The sequence below is a fragment of the Biomphalaria glabrata genome, chromosome 14 (assembly GCF_947242115.1).
Source record: "Biomphalaria glabrata chromosome 14, xgBioGlab47.1, whole genome shotgun sequence".
Taxonomy (NCBI): domain Eukaryota; kingdom Metazoa; phylum Mollusca; class Gastropoda; family Planorbidae; genus Biomphalaria; species Biomphalaria glabrata.
In genome coordinates, this window is record NC_074724.1 from 7,417,251 (window position 1) to 7,437,636 (window position 20,386).

At 37.6% G+C, this 20,386-nt stretch overlaps 1 protein-coding gene across 2 annotated transcripts in view; it reads left to right on the top strand.

Moving 5' to 3' along the window:
- LOC106053879 (uncharacterized) overlaps window positions 1-20,163 on the top strand; it is a 46,862-nt gene extending 26,699 nt beyond the window's left edge. Inside the window, exons 6-11 of one of the 2 annotated variants that reach the window (XM_056010608.1) lie at window positions 1,266-1,468; window positions 8,804-9,011; window positions 10,907-11,203; window positions 12,478-12,583; window positions 13,075-13,119; window positions 17,165-20,163. In XM_056010608.1, coding sequence (XP_055866583.1) covers window positions 1,266-1,468; window positions 8,804-9,011; window positions 10,907-11,203; window positions 12,478-12,583; window positions 13,075-13,119; window positions 17,165-17,213 — 908 coding nt within the window. In that variant the 3' untranslated portion in view covers window positions 17,214-20,163. Of the gene's footprint in view, window positions 1-1,265; window positions 1,469-8,803; window positions 9,012-10,906; window positions 11,204-12,477; window positions 12,584-13,074; window positions 13,125-17,164 lie in introns of those variants that run through there. The other variant, XR_008774769.1, reaches the window with a different exon arrangement.
- The last annotated feature ends 223 nt before the right edge of the window (window positions 20,164-20,386 follow it).

Genomic DNA, 20,386 nt, shown 5'->3' on the forward strand with positions numbered 1-20,386 from the left:
TCTAAATTAACTTGAAAACCTTGTATAATACTTGAAATGTCTTTAACCCTTTACACGCGTGTGGTACTTTAGCCTCTAAACACTAGCATTGTTTTTTTTATACTCATTGTAAAAAAAGTTCAGCACTTTAAGAGTTAAATTTACAAGTAACACTCGTTATTCTACTAATTTGCTTACAAAATGGCAAATGGCAGTGGTAAAGCTCATGTAGTATTCGCATCGGACGGTTTTTCTCGATGGTCCCGAGTTTAAACCCTGTCCTTTTTAATCCCATGTAGTCCTGCAGGTGGTTTGGGCGAAGATGTAATAACAATTTCTAGAGGAATATTTGAAGCTTATAAACAATACTGATTCAAGCAGGCAACATTTTACATCCAGTGGTTAGGATATCGCTTTTTCTCTATTTGTCCATAGCTTTTTAACTTTCGAATATTTTCATATTTGTAAGAAAAATGACAGTTTCTCATTCTTGCCTTCTAGGACAGTGTTTCCCAAAGTGGAGTAAGCGTACCGCCAGTGGTAGGGGAAGACTTTGGAGGGGGTACGCCTTGCACCTCATTAACCACGCAGATTGTTTAAAATACGTATTGATTATGTTCTGTTAATACATTAAAGTGTGGTGAAGGGGGGGGGGGGCGAGGGGTACTCAGCATTACAAAAATTATAGAAGTGGTACACATAGGTCAAAAGTTTGTGAAACACTTCTCTAGACCCATATAACTTAATCTCAAGAGAAAACTTACATAGAACCCCCCACTGCTTCGGAGAACGGCTTTGTTTTCATAAAAAATGATATGTAGTTCCCAATGGAGCTATGCGTAGCCATATGAAACACTGCAATCATCTTTAATCTTTGGAATCGAAGACATTTTCATTATTATTATTATAAATTAGAACTAAAATACTTATTAACCAATGACATTTAAAAAGGAATTATTTATACATCTATAAGATCTAGATGTAGTGTCTTCTAATGAGAAAGATTTATTTTTCAACTCTTGTTTGTTTGTTTGTTTGTAAAATGTTTTACATGTTTCGGATGTTCCTTCAGAGTTGAAGATAGTTTACATCCTAGTCCAAACCTCCCGCAGGACGACGGGGGATGGGAGCGGGAAGGATTTGAACCCTAGACCATCGATAAATCCGAACGACTCTTGCCAAATTGGTATTAGAAATAAGTTTTTAGTGTTATCTAGACCTATACGAATATACTTCAAAATCTATGCCAGTGAAGATTGAACATTGTTTGCATGTTCATTTAACAGATCTGGATCTAGCGAACGCTGTAAGCGGTGTTACGTTACAAAAGTATACTCAGCAGGACAGCGTGACGTCATGCCTTGAGGGACTCATCACCTTGCAGGACAAGATGGTGTTTAGAACACTTGTTGACCTCACAGCGTTTAACAACACGCTGAGATCTGTGTCTTACGAGGTGAAGAGACACACGAGATTCTATTTCAAAAGTGTGAGCAATTTTAGTTTTTTGTTTAGTGATTTATTTCAAGTGATTTATAGTTAGAGATTTATATTTTAACTTTTAAATTTAGTTGGAAGCGCGGTGGTGCTGAGTGGTAAATTGCGCGGCATCTGAATCGGGTTCGAATCCTGGTGAAGACTGGGATTTTTAATTTCTGGATCTTTGGATGCCTTTGAGTTCACACAGGTCTAATGGGTACCTGACATTAGTCGATTAAAATCGTTTGGTAGTTGTGATGGCCACATGACACCCTGGAAACAGTTGACCTTTACAAAGATGACAAGGTCTGAAAGGGTAACTTTACATTTTACCAGCTCTACTGGGGGCCTGACATTAGTTGGAAAAGGCGTTGGTCGTTGTGCTACCCACATGACACCTTTATTAACCTTGTGCTTGGAATCAAAACAACTTTTACACCATCTCTCCTAGAGACCCTATGATCTGAAAAGTGAACTTTAATTTTTGCTATTTAAATATTTATATTATAGTGTTTTTGATTATTCCCCCTTTTATTACGAGTTATTATTTCTATATTGCATTTTTATGGTACGCAAAGATAAAGTAACTCGTCTAGACTAGAGGGTTCAAGTTTGTTTCTTAATTGAAAAGAAAACGGATGAAGCCACTCAAAAGCCGCAAAGTCTTTGGGCCGTCTAAATTGCCTTGAACAAAAAACAACCAATACAAAAGTGTTTATAAGGCGTTATATAATCTTGCGTTTAAAATGACTTCGCAATGACAAGGTACTTGCACACTCGTCAGGGGTAAGAACTGTATCAGTCTGGGTTTAGAGTTAATACTTTAATTGTTCAGCCGCCGCCCTTGAGACAAGTAGAGGATCAAGCCACTAACCTGCAATCCGTATTTCCACAAAGTTCCCCAGTCCTACATTTTGTTCCTGGGTTTAAACCCTTTCCAGTGAGTTGCCGAATCGGCGGGCCTACGATCTTGTCATAAATCTGTCCCTAGATTGTGTGCTGTTTTAAACTCCCCCCCCCCTTTTCTAAAGGATCCTATATTATGTCGAGAAAAACTAAATGACGAACAGTGTATTGCCGTTCCTTTTTTTTTTTTTTGCAGCTCATTCCTTTGTATTAAGAGATGTAATGAAATCCATGCTTTTGTTTTAAAACAATAGAAACAGTTGAAAAATACTTAAATTGTTCTGGCTAAAACGGATAATCAGAAACAGAATAACCACAAGCGTTGAACAGCTATTTCTTGTTCGAATTTGTAACTTATACAAAATTCTTTTTCTTCGTTCAGATGACTAGACCAATAAATGAGATGAACTGCGCAGTGGTTTCCAAATCAGGGAGCTCTCCAAATAGTTTCTTTCTTTAGTTTTGTTTTAGGGCCAGTGTCTTGTTCGGGCCTGAATATAAAAAAATGCAGTTTTGAAGGACATGGTCTGCATTCTCTGGTGACACTTCACCAGGGCAGATTTCACTAGATTCAGGGCAAATAAGTTGTAAATTTATTTCAATCCCCATTACTACACTCAGTCTAAGGGGAACGTAATCTAGCGGTAAGCCGATTAAAACTTTTGTGTTTATTTGGTTCGAGACAGGTTTGAAAGTTGGCCAAATGAGAATTATTTTATTATGAAATTCTAACACATTCATTCCCAGACATTTTGATGGCTAGTACTCCATGGGCGTAGCCAGGATTTTTTTTCGGGGAGGGTTTGGGGGGGGATTCCCCCCCCGCAAAATAAATTATATATATATATGTGTGTGTGTGTGTGTACATAATTAATATTTATTACATTCTGACCCTTTCGGAAGACGTTTATTGTTTATTGTAGACTCCCCGCCCTTGCTAGCAAGGGGGTCTGGGTGAGTTCGCAGCGCTCCTCCAGCGCGGGGCGAAGCCCCGCCGCCGAGCACTATTTCTGGTATTGAAAGCCAACAAAATGCATATTCTGAGGTATCTACAGTGCATTATCTTGCTATTAAAAAGTTTTATTTCAAAAAACTAATGTGCTATTCTTACTGACTTAGACCCTCTCGCGCCGTTCGGCGCATTTTCCGGCAAGCTGTTTCCGCAACTCTTATTTTGCGTAATTCATTTTGTCGGAAAACATGTCCCGCAAAACCTCATGCGACGCTCTGTCACAACCTTACTAAGGATTCGACTCCCAGTTCGGCATATGATTTCTTTGATTTAGACCCGATCTCTATGACTGACTCCTAAAACTGTCTTAGCCATTTTTGTTGAGACATTTAATGATTTTCAATTTCGGCAGAAGACTATTCACACTTAATTAATGGCGACCAAGCCACTGGTAGAAATTTGTAACCTTTCTTGACTACGCTCTTGGAATTACATGCCTGTATTTCGCTTTAGATTTTATATCGACAAGGAAAGTTTTTTCGTCAAATCATCTGTTGAGGGGTTTTAAACTAAGAAATCTCTGGAGTTTTTTTTTGTTTTGTTTTTAATTCAAAACCCCATTTAGCTATGATCATAGAATTTGGTGACTGTAGTTTGCTTTAAAATAATATTGAAGAGAGAGGTTTTCACCTCTAAACGCTCTGTAGGGGAATTTTAAACTCAAAACCATCTGGAGGGGTTTTAAACTGTAAAGAAAAAGCCATCTGGAGGAGGGGGATTTAAACTCAAAACCCCCTTTGGCTACGCTCATAGATTTTATAGTGTGTAATTTGCTTTTTTTTTATATTGAAGAGGTACTTTTTAGCTTCAAACCCCAACTGGAAGGGGGAGGGGGGTTAAACTCAAAACCCCTTTGGCTACGCTCATAGAATTTTGAGTGTGTAATTTGCTTTTTTTATATTGAAGATGGGGTTATCGTAAATTTTGGATGGGGTTTTAAAATCAAAATCTTCCATAACTGTGCTGTTGGAATTTGGGGATTGTTGTTTGCATTTTTTTTTGTTTTGTTTTATAGAAGAGGGGGATTTAACTGCAAAAAACCTCTGGTAGTGGGTTTAAAATTCAAAACCCCCTGTAGGGGGTTTTAAACTCAAAGCCCCCTGGTAGAGTGATTTGTATCTCAAAACCCCGGATAGGGGTTTTTAAAATCTCAAAACCCCCTGGTAGGGGGATTTAAACTCAAAACCCCCTGGTAGAGGGTTTTTAACTCAAAACTGCCTCGGCTGTGCTGTGGTAAGTGATGATTTAGTATTAAAATCTCACCTAAAATAAATAAAATGCAAGCAAAAATCAGTGACTTTATCCCGTCCCCCCTGCGGGGGGGGGATTTCATTTCGGGGGGGGTTTGAACCCCAAGAACCCCCCCTGGCTACGCCCATGCGCCTAGTAGTATGCTGTGTGTTTGAGACTGCTGTTAACATTGTCTCGAGCTTAAACGCTGTCAGTATCTGCAGTGGCGTCACAAGGGTGGGTGTCACCAGGTGCGGACCGCATCCCCCCAGCACCCTCCCTAGTGACGCCACTGAGTATCTGCCCAATCGCCAGTGGTTTGGCATAAACGCATTAATAATTGTGGACTATTTAAAAACAGCCAAATGTGTATAGCCAGGTGGCGCTAATTGGGACAGAAACATCACGAGCAGGGGCGAACTGGCTATATGGGCAAACGGGCAAATGCCAGGTGGGCCGGTACCAAATGGGCCGGTCTGGTCGCGCCCAAAGAAAAAAAATTCAAATCAGACACACACCCCAAACCGAAAATATATAACATGCCATTTGTGGGCCGGTCTATATGGTAATGCCCGGGCCGATTTTGATACCCAGTCCGCCCCTGATCACGAGTACAATCGAAGCCACCAATGAGGCTCCTGTTGACTTTCTAAGTAAAAGAGAAACAGAAGCGAAAATTTAACAACACAGACACATGCTCAACTCAAACCAGCCGTTTATAAAGGTCATGAAATAACCTTTTCCTCCCAGGCTAGTTGGACAGGTCAGAATGAGTTGGAGTTTTAGTTTGAACACATCTTTTTCAGTCTAAGTTTAAGCTTTTATTGTTCTGTTTAATCTAGTGACGTAGTTTTTACTTGAAAAGTCGCGATTTGCTATGAAACAAATATTCGAATTACTATTAATAAGTGATTGCGTCATTCTTCTTATTGGGACATTGCAGGAGAATGACAATTCCAGGGGAAAATAGAATTATAATTCATATACTAATCATTTATATGGATAGATAGAGAGAGAGAGAGAGAGAGAGAGTGAGACAAATATATAGAGAGAGGGAGAGAGAGAGAGAGGGAGATAGTGACAGAAAAAGATAGATACATGGATGGATGGATGGATAGATAGAGGGATAGATAACCAGATACATAAAGATATATATATATATATATATATATATATAGAGAGAGAGAGAGAGAGAGAGAGAGAAAGATAAGATAAATATTGTTGTAACCCTGCCTTGCACCAGTGCTTGAGGTGCGCACTAGCGCACTAGTGAACGAAAACAGGAAGACTCTGAGGAAGCTGAAGGATGCTATGTGTTTGTCCTAGTGAATAAACACCTGTATTTATTTCCTGTTACACTGCGTTGAGTTGCATGCCTATTCGTTGAGTGCCTAACCTAGAGTTACAACAATTGGTATCAGAAGTGGGATTTAGGCAGCTCAACGAAAGGAAACAATGACAACGCTGAGGAAGCTAGATGAACTTAGCTGTAAACAGTTAAAAGAGGAGCTCCGAGCCAGGGAGCTGAGGATCTTCTGTGCCAAAGAAAAAATGAGAGAACGCCTTCGACAAGCCTTGCTGGACGAAGATGAAGATCCGGACTCGTATCTGTTCGAAGTACAACCAGATATCAGAGAGCTCATGAATACCGTGACAGATCAGATGAACTCGTTCCAGGTACAGCTAAAAGAGGTCAACGAGCAGATCTGTACCATGATTAAACAGATAGGTATCAGTACCTCGCTGAACAAGACTGATGATACGTTTGATACCGTGATGAGCAGGACCGACGATCAGATGGCTACCATGTCGACAGGTATAAACAATCCGTTACTCAACGGAGACGCCGTTGATGGTGGCGCTGTCTATGACTGTAATAGCGAGCCGTGCAAGCTTGGCTCCTACGACAAGAATCCTAACATTTGTTGTGAAAGCGCTGAGAATAGATCTGATCATGTCATCGTGATTCCTGCCTGCACTCAGACGTTCAATAAGAACTGTGCTGACGGGACCGCCTCAAAGGGAGAATACGAGCACCGGAAGACCTGCCAACTAAGTATTTGTCCTGATACCAGTATCAGCAAAAGAAGCGCTGATGGTGGTACAGCAGATGGACACATAGGACGTTGTAAACGTGCCCCACAGATATGTCTTTCAGACAAGCTTAAAGATTATACCGTGTTTGACAACCTGGCCTCCTGGGGGCCCACGGCACATCGAGAAAGCCTGCTGGAGCAACGTGTAAGACAAATGGTCTTGATGACCTACGCTATGACATCCACTGCATCGCTTCTTGCCATGAGTCTGCCGTCGGTTGTAACTAAGAGAAAGGCCAGACAACGAAAACGACTTCCCCTTAACCAAAGGCAGGTCAATTGGAGCAGAAGGAGAAAGCGACACCTGCAGAGAGCAGTGTGGATTGCTTTGTGGGGAGCACGATCAATGCAATCTGTGACTCCCACTGACCGACCTCCACCTGCACTGGCCAACCGTGAACATGTTTCTTTTCGGGACGAAAAGACTAAGGTGGGGGTAGTGTTGTAACCCTGCCTTGCACCAGTGCTTGAGGTGCGCACTAGCGCACTAGTGAACGAAAACAGGAAGACTCTGAGGAAGCTGAAGGATGCTATGTGTTTGTCCTAGTGAATAAACACCTGTATTTATTTCCTGTTACACTGTGTTGAGTTGCATGCCTATTCGTTGAGTGCCTAACCTAGAGTTACAACAATATAGATATATATATATAGGCATTCACGTATCCCCGTGCTTATCTAGATCTGCATGTTAATTGGGACTTCAATTCTTCTAATTCGTTGGTTTTCTTGGAAAACTTTGGCAACTCGATCCAGGCTCTAGTGTCACCAGGGAAGACAAAAAAAAAGCATGTCGTACGAATGTATCCTAGCCTATCAAGGTAACTAGCGGAATAAAGTGTGTCAACGATAAGTGTGTGTTGACGTAGTAGTATAATATTACACATGAGACTCGGTTACTATTAGTGTGTCGCGAATGTCTTAGAATGCTGGGTTCGTGCTTCCTGGAGTCACACGTGACCAACATAGATATTACAGACTGACTTACATCCACGTTGGCAGACAAAATATAAAGTTTATTTTATAATAATAACGCACTTCTTGGTAGTTACATCATCCAATAAAAACATAATCACATCCGCATAACAGCGGTATCAAATATATCAAACATGTTAAGTTCTCCAGAACAGACTGCAAGTAACGTCCGCATAACAGCGAAATTAAACGTATCCAATATACTAAATCTTATTAAATCACATCCGCATCACAGCGGGTAACAATAAACTTCAGAGTTATTACTTGACCAGAGAAAAACTATCAAAATACGTGTACTGTCTCTAAAAGACTACTGGCTTCAACTGCCCAAAAGATACTTCTTAACTCAAAGTTACTACTCCGCTCTCTAAGTCATTACTGTCTGCACCGGACCAAAAGATACTACTGACTTCATTAAAAGTCCATTTAGTCATCCTTACTTCCTGTTTCTATATCAGGAGTTTCACGTGTCTTTTCACCCTCTTAACCTGAGGTGAACATATAACTGGCAATGTCAACCGAGACTGTGGCAAGAGCATTGCCAGTAATGTTTGACTGAGAGATAAAAACCACTTGGCTACAAATCAAGAGGGATCGATTTTAATATCCAACTCGAGCCGAGCTGTGTTTTCTGAGGGCCTAATGGCAGCATGGAAACCTTCTCCCAGATATTCCCTCCCCCCACTGATCCACAAGAGATTGGTCGATAACTCTCTGAACATGTCATAAGCATGAAACATGCAAAGCCTATATTTAAATCTAAAGACATGGAGGTGCGTTGGCTGAGTGGGGTCCAGGGTTCGAATCCTGGTAAAGACTGGTATTTTTAATTTCGGGATCTTCGGGCACCTCCTTGAGGTCCACCGAGCTCTAATGACATTGCTTGGGAAAAATAAAGGCGGTTGGTCGTTGTGCTGCCGAAATGACACCATCTTTAACCTTGGCGCACACAAACAATAGGCCTTTACATCGCGCGGAAAGGGTAAATATCAGACAAGGGTTGAAGAAAGATTTATCAAACAGAGTATTGGCGCTGACTCCTCAAAGCGACCAAACTATTTAGTAAATACATTAATTCACTGCATTTATTTTTATTAAGACGCTGGATTCTAACGTTTCTATTGAATAGGTTTGCTTCTTAAAGATTCCTTCAATGTGTAAAGGATATAACACCAAGGAATGTTACTGTCAGCCCACACAAACAGAGAACTTATATCTGTTCGTTCTCAACGCCACTGCCTATGAGATCTACAGCCGCGGTTTCGTCAAAGTATCAGTCATGCTGAAGAACTTGTCTATTCTTTCTACTGATACGATAAACATACCTCCTATTTACGGTAAGTAACACAACCAGACCAGATGCTATGATACCTTAAAAAAAAACAACAACAACACTTTGTTTAGGACAGGCTGGGCAACCTTTTTCTATCGAGGGCGGCATACACATTTTGGGAAAGGGGGGGGCCGTATACACATATATATATATATATATATATATATATATATATAAATATGTAGCCTACTTACTACTTAGAAAAATACGATAGCTAACTATATACAATGTCTTTTAATTCACATTTATACTGCATTATACGCTTACATTTAATTGTTGTACTACAAGAATTAGCAATTTCTGAAACAAATTTTACTAATATTTTTGTATTTTACAATAATATTGCCTTTTACATCATAACAATTTATCACAATTGTACATATACACTTGATGAAAACATTCCTTATAATAACTCAGATTTATATTCTTGTGTCATTGAACTGTTTGAATTCCTGCATAATGTTCCAGAACTGTTAAATCAGCTTAATAGTTGTTGTCCTCGTGACTGTTTTCAAATGACTGTCAGTCAGCATTTACTTGTTACATTTATTTATCTTTCAAACAAGGAACGGCTTCTTTACAGATGTACTTTGACCCAAATATGGTGAAAGTTTAAAAGTAAAGTTTTTTAAGTGTGGGAAGGCAGTTTCTAGCAAAGATCGATAAAACTTCTGCGGAAGAACTGATTTGAACTTCTCTTTCAGGTCATTATTTTCTTTGAGGTATGTCCTCTGGAGCTGAATCAGCTTCTTCACTAAATGGTGAAATGAGGGGTTTGTAAACTGGTTCCAAGTTCTTCACGTCTAAAAATTTGCTTTCAAATTACACAATCAAAGAATCCAAATAAATATTAAAATTTTTAACCATTTCACTAGAACTAGTTTCACATATCAGGAAAGGAAAATGACAAAACCTTGCTTGCCTGGAGAAATGGAAAAGCTTTGTTGGAACAGATTTTACATGCATATGCAATTCACGTGCAAAGCCCTCAGCCCCCTGGATGACAAAGTGGTCATCATTGAATCACGATTGACGAACTATATATATATATATATATATATATATATTAAGCAAGTTGATACTACTGTGGTACCAAACATCTTCAAGTACTTCTCGTGACTGCACCGTCATTTGTTACACTTGTTATCTGGTCCCATGCCAACACACTTTCCACACAGCTCTTCATCGAATAAATACTTGCCTGAGTTTGCATCTTTGAATGTTTCGATATAGTGCCAATTTAAAAAAAAAATCTTCGAGTACTTAAAACTTATTTTAATGACATGTATTGACAATGATTCTTTAGTCTCTTCATCATAAGAGTCAGAAGCTTTAATAGTTATATTTGCAATATACAGGCATATTTTATATGCATACTCTGTTAGCACACCTAATATTAGTAGGTGTCCGAGGGTCGCATGAAATGGCTCGGCGGGCCGCATGTGACCCGCCGACCGTAATTTGCCAACCCCTGAAAGTTTTCAAAACTTGTTGACATTAGTTTTTCCTATTAGCTTTGCTTGTTTGCAGTGGAGTGTAGCAAAGTGCTCATGGGCCCGGGTCCTTCTTCTTCATAATTGACATAAGAGTTGAGCCTAAGACTTTTGGAACTCTTGGTCTATCGAAGCTTGCCTCCATCTGACTGTCTGAACACATTATTATTTATTTAAAACTCAAATAACGCTGTATTACTTAGTTACATTTTATGCAAATTTGATGCACTTAAATTCTTACACCTTTTGCTTTCGATTATTAAGTTTTCAATGTGGGTTCCTATTGACCAGAGGAATATTCCATGAAACACCTTCGCGAAATTGCTGTTTAGCCCCTGCTTGTTTTTCTGTAATAATAATAATAATAATAATAATAACAATAATAATAATTTTTCTAATCTTTTAGATCCCAGCTATATATGGAGTAGTTTCAGTATAAACAACGTTTTCCTGCAGGAGACAAAATGCAGGGCGATGGTCAGCGGGAAAGAGGTGAAGATAGAATACACATGCGATATTGATTGGCCTTCACCCTGCAGGCTAGAAATACTCGATGCATCTACTAATGATACCGTACTGCGAGGATCTAATGTCATCAAAAGCACAAAGTCGTTCGACGGTCCCACAAATTTGACGTGGGTTCTCAAGAAGCAGTACTGTCATGGCACTGAAGAGCACACGTTCCACTGTTTCATTCATGTAGGTAAGCAGTAGGTCAGTGCTTCTCAAAATTCTTAACCCAGATACTACAATGACAACGTTTTTCTCTCTGTGCATCCTTACCCCCCCCCTCCCCCAGTTGTCTTTGAGAATACTTCGCGCCTACCCACGGGGTGAACTGTGAGAAACTGCTCGATTTCAGTCATATCTACAAAGTTATCAGCTTGGGCGGACTGGTGGCCGAAATAGGCTCTTGCATTACATACTACCTTTCTGCATCTACCGTGGCGTATAAGGGGTAACCTTTCGTTCATGTCATAGGGAAAATTTGATAAAGTATCGAAATTTTATTTATTCATGGAATACCTAATGTATTTAATTTCTGCATGCAGTCTTAGAGGCCATATTAAATTTCAATCTAAAATAGTTTAAATATACTAATGTATTACATGATTTTGAAATATTTTTAACATTAGATCTACTAATAAAGTTAAGCTGCATGTCATATTGCTCTTTGTGGCACCCCTTTATATTTTTTTCTCTGGAATATGTTTTCATTTAAAAATTGATGTAGAGTCTATATGTTGAAGCCGCGTTAAGAAATCATTTTACCATCGTAACAGCCACTTCATTGGTATTACTAAATAAATTGCCCCTTTTCAGACATTGCGATCTATGAGCAAGATGTAGAGGTCATCTGTTTCTGTGGCACACGGTTAATAAGAGTGCCATGTTGCCAGCACGTGGACCAATCGCCTTTACTTTTCCTCAACCAATGTCAGCTCAGAGGCGCCCTAAAGATCCCGAAATGAAAAATCCCAGTCTTGACCAGGATTTTAACTCGGAAACCCCTCGGTTCAGAAGCCAAGCTCTTTACAACTCAGCCACTGCGCCTCTAATTAGTATTATTAGTTTAGCTTCAGAAATATATTTTATGTGTTCAATATGTTTAGTGTTATCATTCAATATTTTGAGTGTTATATTTGTTTGATTATAAATTAATGTACTTTGATTTTCTATTCTCTTATTTGTCCTGTGCTTTACTCATTTCAAGTTGTATTGCAGGAGAAAAGTAATCCGATAGGCTCTCTAAGCTCTCGTCTCAAATAGATTAAACCTACACGCGTGCTATTCTGAAGACTTTGAAATTGTAAATAACAAATTTGTATGGCAATTATATTTAAACTGTAAAATTTTGTAGGAGGCGCGGTGGCTAAGGGTTAAAGGGCTTGAAACTGAACCGGGGGATCCTTTTTAATTAAGAAATATTCCATATATGTTTTTATATAAATCAAACATATGAATTGAATGTTTCAGAATCAAGAGAAGAGGTCATGATGAGTAGCACAGGACTAACCATAATTTATTCAGTAGCCATCTTGTTTGTTTTAGTCTTGGTTGTTACACTAGTCTCATGTCTCTGGTAAGTAGAAAGTGTACTGGACGAAATAAAAATGTGATATTGTTGTTTGTTTGTTTGTATTACACAAATATAAATGTACATGCCAAGCTTTTTTTTTTTCTGTAGCACGAGGCTGAGCCGACCCGCGGCGTAGCCCCCCCCCCCCCCCCTCTTTTTTTTCTGAGTCTCGCTCTTGGTTACCTCGAAAGTTACGTTGGGTAACTCTAGTCCGACTTGCAGAAACAAAAGAGTGATCTTTCCATGAATTTTTCATGGTTGGGCAATGAAGAGAATTATATATAGAGATAATTATAAATGAATATTTAAAATTAGATCTCTATATTAGTGAAGGAAGCATGTTTCTACACTTAAAGCTCTGTTATATGACATACAGTAACATGCACATAAAATGCTTTGTTTTAAAATTATGAAATAGTGTGAGTTATATAGACGTATGCATATTATATTAATTAATGAATTGATTTTTTTTCCTTTCTACTTACGTTCTTCAGTTGGAAAAAGAAAATAAAACGAGCAAGTCACAGAAAAGAAAAAAGGTCAGTACAAAGAAGCACTTTTTTCATTTTGAAGGTGTAAAAGTTATTGACAATCATAACCTGTAAAAATTTGATTGCACGGTTCAAAACTTATCTTTATAGTGATTCACTCCTCTGTCTGTCGGTACAAAATTTTTATACCTTATTTGTCCCGTTCCCTTTCACAGTTAAGTTAAATTTTTGCAAGATTACTCATTACCCCTAAAAAAAACATGAATCCATCATAAATACCAATTGATTAATTTTTTTAAAAATCTACAACCGTTTGCATAAATGTGTTAAAAATATGGAAAAAAAATAGTAAACATTTTTTGTGTGTCAATATAGTACTTAGTATAATAGAACTTACATAACTTAACAATACCAAAATTAATACAGATCTATGAGAATGGATATAAAGCCACATGATACAAATGACATTTTTTTTAATGTGTACATTCTTTTTTTTTTTGGTAGTTACTTCTTTGTTTTTTTTTTTTTGTTTTTTATAATTGTTATTCGAAAATGCCTGTTCTTGCAGAATACATTTTTTTAACTATTGTAAGATCTGTCCTTTAAATGCATCGCAACACCATTGCGGGATCAACAATTTCTATGGGGAAGATCTAATCAGGTCGTGAATGAAAGTTTATGAAATAAAATGCCATCGTATGTTTTAAAAGTAAATACATTCATTATGGAACAACCCATGACCACGGACAAAAGAACGCTGAGAAAACAAAACGACAATTCTTTGCGACATGTTTTACTTCAATAGTTTAAACAGATATTGAAATACCCCAATACTTCATTTGTAAAGAATTGCTCTCTGTCGAATATATGAGGCGGAACAATTGTCAGAGCTTTGCCGATAAGGACATCCAGTATTTTAGTTTTGCAGGTTGATGGAGTCAAGAAATTCAGACTAAATTAAAATATAACAGCCCAAGAGCTTCTTATTACATGGCTTTCAGAATTGCCAGAGTTCTGAAACCTCACAACATTGAGTTACTGTCAGCAGCCAAATAGATTGCACAAGTTATGATTAGAGCTGAATTTTCCAATAAATTCATTGCAATTTTCATATCTAATTTTCATATCTAATGACAATATTTACAGGAGAATAGACATGGCTTGATATTATCTATCAGGTAATTCAGGAAATAACTCCTACTCCTCCTTCAATATTTAGCATCCAGCTTGATGAGTCCACAGACGTTGTAATTTGTTCACAGTTACTGGTTTACTCGAGATACATACATAATGACGAGTTTAAAGATAGAATGCTAACCTCTTAAAGATCTCAAAAGCATTAGAAGTAATTGACAAAGTTGATTAATTTTTGGAAAAGTAAATGAGATCTTGGACCTCTTGGAAAAATAGTTGTGGTGTCTGCACAGATCGTGGTCTTATATGATTTCTCTTCAATTCTGGATCAATTGTTTGCAGTCATTTCCTCTTCCATTTCCAACAATATATCTTTGAGAAACACGATTTTAACACTAGCTAAATAACATTTACCTTACCCAAAGGAAGGTGTTTTTTTTTAATGGTTGGGGGTCGCCACTTAGTGGAAACTGTATTAGGGGGTCGCGGAGCTAAAAAGGTTGAGAACCGCTGACTTAACCAAAGGAATATATATATATATATATATATATATATATATATATATATATATATATATATATATATATATATATATATATATATATATTGTTATAAACTTGGTGGTGGCACAGAGAGGGGTAGTGGTGTGTGTGTAGTCAGCCGACGCAAATCGCCCCAGGCCAGCGCTAGACGAGCGGTAAACCGTGACGAGCTACGACGGTCAGCCGAGTCGAGTGTCAACAGGAAAGTTCGGGAAAGATCGCCGTCGTGAACAAGAGCTCAGGAGCGTCACGAGAGTTGTAGTCATCTAACCACCTAGAAACGTCGAGCGGCGTTCTGTCCGGTTCGAGAAGGCCAGTATATAAGAGCGGAGGCGACGCAGTCAAGACGGTTCAGAAAGCGGGTTCACGGCAGGGGTTCAGAGCCCGGTTCACTACAGTCCGGTCGACTACAGCACAGTTCAGCGGTGTGGTTCTGTACGGAGCATTACGACGGTTCAGTGCGGAGTACTGTCAAGTACAGTTGAGACGACTGGCGTCTTGATCTTGGTCTGTGATCGAGTCCGACACAACGAGCCTAGTGTGTGAAGTCAGTCCTGAACTGTTGAACCCAGTGTAAGCCCGGAACGAGACGGAGAGGCCAGTGCAAGAGTTGATACGGCGGTACGGTGTTATCGGAGAGATATTTGTACAGTGTACGTGTTGCCAATTGTACAGTATTGGCTGTTATTTATTCAACTATTAAAGTGTTACGTTACTTTGGAGCCCTGAGTTGTCAAGTTCTTTAAGTTGGTGGTGTATGGTACAGTTTGCAGAGAGCCTGGATAGTGAGATTCGTAACAATATATATATTTACGGAAATGTTTTTTTCTTGAGGAATAAGAGATTGACCCTTTACAAAACAATTAGATCATTTAGATATTCATTATAAGTCATCAGTTAGGCCTGGTTCACATCTAACTTCAAATTCACTTTCACCTATCTTTTGGTCAGCTGGACCGCTGGGGCACCACACAAGATCTGTTAACCTTTTCCCTCCATTCTTCTCTTTCATTTGTCTTTGATAGAATTTCATTCTGATAATATAGAAACCCGCCTTTTTACCTACCTGGGTGTACCAATTCGGGGGCCCATTTTCAGTTTGTGTTTTCACACATTCTGTCTTTGTGTATTAAATTATTGTATTCTTTTGGTATAAAAAGGGAAAATATATTTTACATTTGAGAGATATGGTTATAAATGTAAAGTTCTTTCACTTATATAAGCTTTGTTATGTTTTTTTAAAGTCTTTTTTTTACATGTCTTTATTATATGTCTTTTGTCATTCATTCAATGACATACCTTTCCATTCTTTCATGTTGTGTTTCCCTCGCTTTCTCTGTCTGCCTCTTCGTTTTCCTGATCCTGTTCCCTGAAGGAAGGACTTTGCGAGGCCTGAGGACCTTGTGATATGGTCATCAAATATTAGTTGTTTTTTGTTTTTGTTTTGGCAGTAGTTTGGGGTGAGGGGTTATCGTGGGGCCGAATAGCAGCTAGCCATGATATTTAAGTTAAATAAAAACATAAGAATAGGAGAAGTTAAAACTTTTGGGAGAAATTTTGAAATAAAACAATGTTTAAATAGTTAGCCATACGTAAAATTGATCTTTTTTTTCTGAAGGTAAAGTAGAATGACATCATAAAAAAAAAGGATGCCCGCAGTCGACAAATCAATGAAAAAAAGTTTAAGTGGTGCTTATAGGACCTAGGTGAAGAAAAGGAACACTTTCTTTAAAACAATATCAGTATTTAGAAAAATGTTTATTCATTTATCCGCATTTTACTATAGTGGAGAATGCTATTTCTGACAGTGGAAAGTCAAGTAAGGCAATAAAGTTGGGAAATACACCGAAAACTAAAGCTCCAACAGTTAAATTTTGACATTTTTTTTGTTAAACCGGAAATGAAATATTTTAACAGATCATAAAAAAAAATTCTACTTGAACAGTAAAGAATGTCTCTCAACAGGTTTAGTGCCTGACAGCAAATGGGTGTCTGGGAGCAATAAATAGTCTTTATCAGTTACCGGTACCTCCGTATTTCTCCTTGACCTATTAACACTAACCCGTAACCCGTCGTGGTATCAAAATCGATAATGGTTGATGCAGAAAATGCATTAGTTTCTTGTTGATAGTGCAGTGTTTTGTAATAAAAGAATATAAATACGCAAACAGTCAAAGCCAAAAATGTGTATCTTAACATTGAAAGATAAGCAAAACACTGACTTTCTTAATTCTACCACACCTACAGTACACGAAATGGCAATATATAGTCACATTATAATGTGAACTGGAGATTCACACATGTTGGAATAACCTCTAGCTTGTATTTAGACTCTTTTTGAAACGATTATTAAAATAAAAACTGTTAAATAACATTATCATATTTATCTGACTTTGCTTATGATTTTTTTTCTCTAGTATTAACAATGAGGAGGAAACGGAACTAAACTCTTTTAGAGGAGATTGAAACCAGTCACTTAAAGCCCAGTCACGTGATTTCAACATAAGAACTGATTGTACTTCAGATCTTAGAGACTACTATAAAACGCTGCAGACTCTCTTCATGATGACTAAGAAAAAATCCAAGATTTAGTTTTGGTCCATGGATACAATTATAATACAATTATAATGAAGATGTACTATCTGCTTAAACAATATTCATAATATCAGACAAGAGCTACACAAAATAGATGTGTTGTGAAAGCACTAAAGCAATGGTTCTACACTTTTGTAAACAGAACTATATACTAACATTTCGCTACTACGCTTCCCATATCTTTAGAATGATATGCACTTTATATCTCAATAACGTATTGCAGTGGCGTAGCTAGGATGGGTGGAGGGTGAGGAAAATAGCCACGGGCCATTATTTGAAGGGGGCCCCCAAATGAATGTGTTTTTTTTTACATTAAATATTACGCTATTATCTCATAACATGGTATCGAATGTCAAATTGCAGGGGCCCCAAATGAGAGCAAACTTCCCGGGCTGCAAAATTTCTAGCTACGCCACTGCATATCTGTATCTTTATATATGTTATGTCATTCTGACTATCAGCCCACCAGATTGACAGCTCTCTTTCCTCTTTTCCCACTTTTTTCCCCTCTCTCTCTCTCTCTCTCTCTCTCTCTCACTTTCTCTGTATATGTTTATTGTAATACTTAACAACTTAAAATAATTCAAAACGAAAGGCATATTCCAGAGAAAGAAGACCAGAAAATCAACATCAAAATCAGGTTTTTGTTTGTTGTTGGATTTTTCCCCTTCATTCGAGTTAATATGCGTAAGAAGTCAGTATGCAATTAACATAAAAAAAATACACCATTAACACCAGGTGGAAGACTTTGAAACCCTTAAATTGTATAAGTTTTCAAAAGTACCTATCTTCAAGTATATAACCTACCAAGCCTCAGCCAGAAATTTGACGTTGAACAATCTTGGTTGTGTACATTGATTTATTCTATTTCTGTTTATTCCAGCTGTAAAGTGTTCACAATTTTCTCTGTTACATTTGTTTACAAAGCATTTTCTTGCAGCATTATTGTTTATAAAACAAAATTTCTTTGTGTACAAATGTTGAAGGTTTCGATGTTGTTTTAGTGAACCAAAATTGATTCGAGATGCAAGTAGTTTGTGTCTCATTTTGGCATTACCTTTATATTTGAAGATAATTGCATCCTAGCCCGGACCTCCCACAGGACAGTGGGGGATGGCTGAAGGCAGGGATTGAGCCCCATACCTTCTTGACCATCGAACGACTGTCCAGAGCACATACCACATGATCAAAAAGCCGTCCAGTATTGAATGTTACCCTTATATCTGCATTTTCTATTCTATTTTCTGTACCATGTTTACTTTTGTGACATTTATTGGTTTAAAGAACATGATGACAATTTTAGTAAGCAGTCTCTTAATCAAGGATGGATATGTTATGTCTTCTGATATCTGTATTAACATTGTCTTCGTACCCTACCAAATAAACTAGTTCTTATGGCCTCATTAGGAAGTTGGCGCGAAAAGTTATTTGTTTCATAAGAAGGAAAAGTTTTGCCTGGAGACAGTGCCGAGATTTAAATCTAGGCGAAATTAAACACAGAAGACTTTTGGCTTTAGTTTCTGAAGTAGATATTTTGAAATAGTCGACATTCAACGATTCCCTTCATTACGTATTAAACCTTTTTGTCAACATCAGAATCAAGTACCTTTATAGTGATCGCCTTTCGCCTGTGTTTATTGGTTTGCTTATTCGAGTGTTATCTGCGTTTAGACTTGTCTACGCAAGACACAGAGCGGAGGCGCCTAATGACCAACCGCCTTTACTTTCCCAACTAATGTCAGGCACCCATTAGAGCTGGGGGAACTCAGAGGCAGCCATGGGCGCCCAAAGATCCAAAATTAAAAATTTCAGTCTTCTCCAGGATTTGAACCAATGACCCCGGTTCGGAAGCCAAGCGCTTTAACGCCCAGCCACTGCGCCTCCAATGCTAGAGAAGTACTGGTATTAAAAACGGGAAGGCCTCTCTTCACTATACGCCAACTCTACTATATTAGTTAAAACATTTTCACATCTTGCTGGCACATCCCTTTTCATGCTAGTCAATATTCTGTGTAGTTAGTCTAGTAGTTAGTATGTGTTTAATGTGGGCAAAGGTGAATAGCTGACTTGTGAATACGCCATTTTTAACATGTGTATAAGGCTTTAACACTTTATTACCTGATATAATTAATGGTTAATAAAACAAAAATGTATAGTTTTTCATGTGAAGTCTTGGTTACTGTATATTTTTTTTATAAAGTTATTTTTTTTTAATTATCCAAAAGTTATATCTTTTTTTTGTGCATTTATTTATTTATTTTTTCACTCTTTTATTTCCGTAAATAGTTTTCTCGTTTTATTTGATATTGAATTATAGGAGATTGAACCCTCTTTTTACACAACGCAAATTAAAGTTTATAAATCCGAAAACCAATTTAGTTTAATGGGTGTCGAATCAAAGTTGACATCGTTAATAAAAAGAGAAAGTTAATTTATTTTCGCTAGACTTTGCTTGCAAATATTTCAAATCAGTTGATTGTCTATTTACACAATTTTGTGTGTGTGTGTAATAGAGTAGTTGTCTATTTCCACAATGTATTTATTGAGATCTGTTACGAAGGCAATGCAGTTGCTTTCTTCTTAACTTTGAACAGATAAAGATTACTCTTCACCAAGATGCGAATTCACATCACAACTCAATCTGTATACATACATATATTGTTTACTTTTGTTTTTCCATAGAACTATATACGTATCTTTACGGTTTCTCATTGTAAAGTATAATCTGTGAACTTAATTGTATTTATAACTAACAATATATAATATTATGCAAAAACGTGTACAATAAATGAAAGATTTTGAAAACAAAATATAACAAATATTTCTTTTCTTGTTTTTATTCGGGAATATAATTAGAACTCGTAACGCTATTTACCACTAATTACAACAAAATAACTATTTTTGGTTCCCAAAGTAAAGTAAAGTACTTTTCCATATCTTGAGATCTATGTAAAGGTCATCGATTTTAATGGCTGACGTTTAACGAGAGTGTCATGGGATGATGTGACCAGCAGAACCACCAAGCCCCATGTAACATTTGCTTT